Raw genomic sequence first — 3,106 nt, forward strand, 5'->3', positions numbered from 1 at the left:
GCTCGTTCCTAAGCTTCTTCCAATGAGGGCAAGATGGGTCTCCAAAATTGATAAAACTCAAATAATTCAATAATGCAAATACTACATTTTAACAAGTCTTTATTTCATTCCACAGAGAAATCAAAAGATATAAAAGCGAAAAAAAAAACCTCAGAAGAACCTCATATTCAGACCCACAAACATAAAGCACCAAAAGAATCAATTAGCTAGAATGACATTGATATAGAAGTTGGCATTAGAATGTTTCACTGACATTCCAGTGAAATATATCTCTTTCACAGGATCAAACTTTTTCCAGACCCTCAGGACCATCCAGTGGTTTATATTCCTTCCTAAAGGTAGCCATACTGCAGTGGTATTCTGGAGCCAGCTCTAAGTTGCTCACAGAGAGATAATTACATTTTGAGTCTGAGCACCTGGATTGTAGAAATCAGTAAAGACTGCAAATCAGGACTTAATTTATTATTCGCTGATGAACTAGATTTCAGAAAATGTTTGAGAAAATAATGGGAGATTACATTTCAAATTGTTTCATGTACATATTTTTTCAGGAGAATTGGTGCTTTAGTGTTTATCAAATTATCTCTGTTTTATGGGTTGCAGTTTGAGGACTGCCATTAACCTTAAAAATATATGTTCCTGGAAATGCAGTGCCTTTTTTCTTTTTTCTTTCTTTAATATATTTATTTATCTATTCATCTATCTATTTATTTATTTATTTGTTTGTTTATTTATTGCCTTTTTTCTTAAGGTAATAAACTGTTAAAATTATGTAGCTGATATTCCTTTCTTGGAAATATTCACTACAATTGCTGTCTTGCACTTAGATGTGTGTGTATGGGAGCATCTAGGTGGTGCAGTGAATAGAGCACTTGGCTTGGAATCAAGAAGAGTCATCTTCATGGGTTCAAATTGAGCCTCAGTCACCTACTAGCTGTGTGTCCCTGGGCAAATCTCTTAACACTGTTTGCCTCAATTTCCTTATCTGTGAAATGAACTGGAGAAGGAAATGTGAAAACATTCCCATATCTTTGCCAAGAAAACCCCAAAATGAGGTCACAAAGAGTCAGACACAACTGAACAACAAGAAGAAGACAGTAAACACATACTATTCATTCCACATAAAAATCTTCTAAGATAGGGAATACTCTCAAGGCCCTTTAGACATGAGGCCAGTGAGATTGGGGCTTGCATCAGACTATACAACATCAAAGTATCTGAGACAATATGAACTCTGTCCTCTCCTAAATCCAAATCTGTGATACTTTCCAGTAACAAATGATGCCTTTAAAAAAAGTTTGGATTCCACTTCTCTGTGCAAAAGAAAAGTAGCCTGATTTGGGGTGTGGATCCCAGAGTGGGGAAGGTACAGATTGGATTTCCTCTCTTAGAAAAAAGATGATCCAGTTGAAATTGTTGTCCTCTCACAGCTTTCCTAAATGCATTCTTGACATCTTTGTTCCTAAGACTATAGACCAGAGGGTTCAACATGGGGATGATCATGGTGTAGAACACTGACACTATTTTGTCTGTGTCCATGCAATGGCTTGAGCTGGGCTGGAAGTACGTGAAGATGATTGTGCCATAAAATATGGAAACTGTTGTAAAATGGGAAGCACAAGTGGAGAAGGCTTTCTGGCGGCCTTCAGCAGAATGGATCTTCAGGATAGTGATGAAGATTAACAAATAAGAAGTAAAGATGACAAGAAATGGGAAAAAAGCATCGAGTGACACTAAGATAAATTCTGACTCAGTGATGTGAATATCAGAGCAAGAGAGAACTAGGAGAGGGGAAATATCACAGAAAAAGTGATGCACTATGTTGGACCTACAAAAGGAAAGGCTAAAAGTGTTGCCTGTAACTATGGAGGAGGACAGAAAGCCACATATGTAAGCACCACTGGCCAGATGTGCACAAACAGTTGATGTCATGGTGGTGGTGTAATGTAGAGGTTTGCAGATAGCTGCATGGCGATCATAGGCCATGGAGGCTAAGAGATAACTTTCAGTAACAGCAAAGGCCCCAATGAAGAACAACTGGGTAGCACATCCATTATAGGAGATAACCTTGTCCCCTCTAAGGAGTCCAGCCATCACCTTGGGAGTAATAGTTGAGGAGTAGCCAAAATCCACCAAAGAGAGGTTCCTGAGGAAAAAGTACATGGGAGTGTGAAGGCAGGAATCCAAGGAGATCAGAACTATTATCCCCAGGTTCCCTACCAGGGTGATGATGTAGATGAGGGTGAACATTATGAAGAGCAGAACCTGAAGCTCTGGGTCATCTGTTAATCCTGTAAGGATGAACTCATTCACTTCAGATCTGTTCTCCATGGATGTCATTTGAGAAGGACGTCAATCACCTGCAACAAAAGAGGAACCATCAGAAAAATCCACACTCTGCATGATGAATGACTACAAGACATAAAATATGATTCGAGACCTATCTTCTGTGAGGGCTAGATATAAGTAATTAAAGGAAAAAGAACATCTAGGTACTTGTCATAGCAGTTATTCTAGGTCCTCAAAATCCACTCATCCTTTTTTTCAGAGAAAGGAAGAGAGCGAGAGAGAGAGAGAGAGAGACACTCATGTATAACTTCTCACTTTGTTTAATCTACTAGAAATTTAACAATACCCAAATGGACATATTCCACTTCAGGAAAGGGCAGTGCCTTATTCTCTGGCAAAAATCAGCATAAAAGGGGGATTACCATTGGTAAGTGTTGGAGGACTAGACCTGTTTTTTTATGAATATGCTTCATTTCTGATAAAAAAAGAGAGAAAAGTGAAATAAAACAATTGAAAGATAATTCATATTTATAGAAAAGTTGAAAAACTGCGAGAAGGAAGAAGAGGTTCAAAGAAAGTTGGCCAAGAATTCATTGGGATCCTGCTTAGTCCTTGAATCATTGTGGCTTTAAGGTTGAAGCAGGGAACTGAAGTCACCAGTGTCTGAGTAGGAACAGCTGCCAATGGACACCAGTGGGAATCATCTGTGCCAAAGATAATTGGTGGATCACTTCACAATAAATGTATGATTTCTAAATTCGATTCCATCCCACAGCCTGTCTCTTTTTCAATTCTCCACCACTGCCACTGTGGAAAT

At 38.6% G+C, this 3,106-nt stretch overlaps 1 protein-coding gene across 1 annotated transcript; it reads right to left on the minus strand.

Annotated features, from left to right (window-relative positions):
- Positions 1-1,370: 1,370 nt before the first annotated feature.
- On the minus strand, positions 1,371-2,340 carry LOC114025225 (olfactory receptor 5B2-like; the record flags this gene model as incomplete). The annotated part of the gene is made up of 1 exon (XM_027838910.1): positions 1,371-2,340. A coding segment is annotated over exon 1 (970 nt), but the record flags the coding sequence as incomplete, so codon positions are not given.
- Between the last annotated feature and the right edge of the window lie 766 nt (positions 2,341-3,106).

Source organism: Vombatus ursinus, unplaced genomic scaffold (genome assembly GCF_900497805.2).
Source record: "Vombatus ursinus unplaced genomic scaffold, bare-nosed wombat genome assembly UNPS02000123.1, whole genome shotgun sequence".
Lineage (NCBI taxonomy): Eukaryota > Metazoa > Chordata > Mammalia > Diprotodontia > Vombatidae > Vombatus > Vombatus ursinus.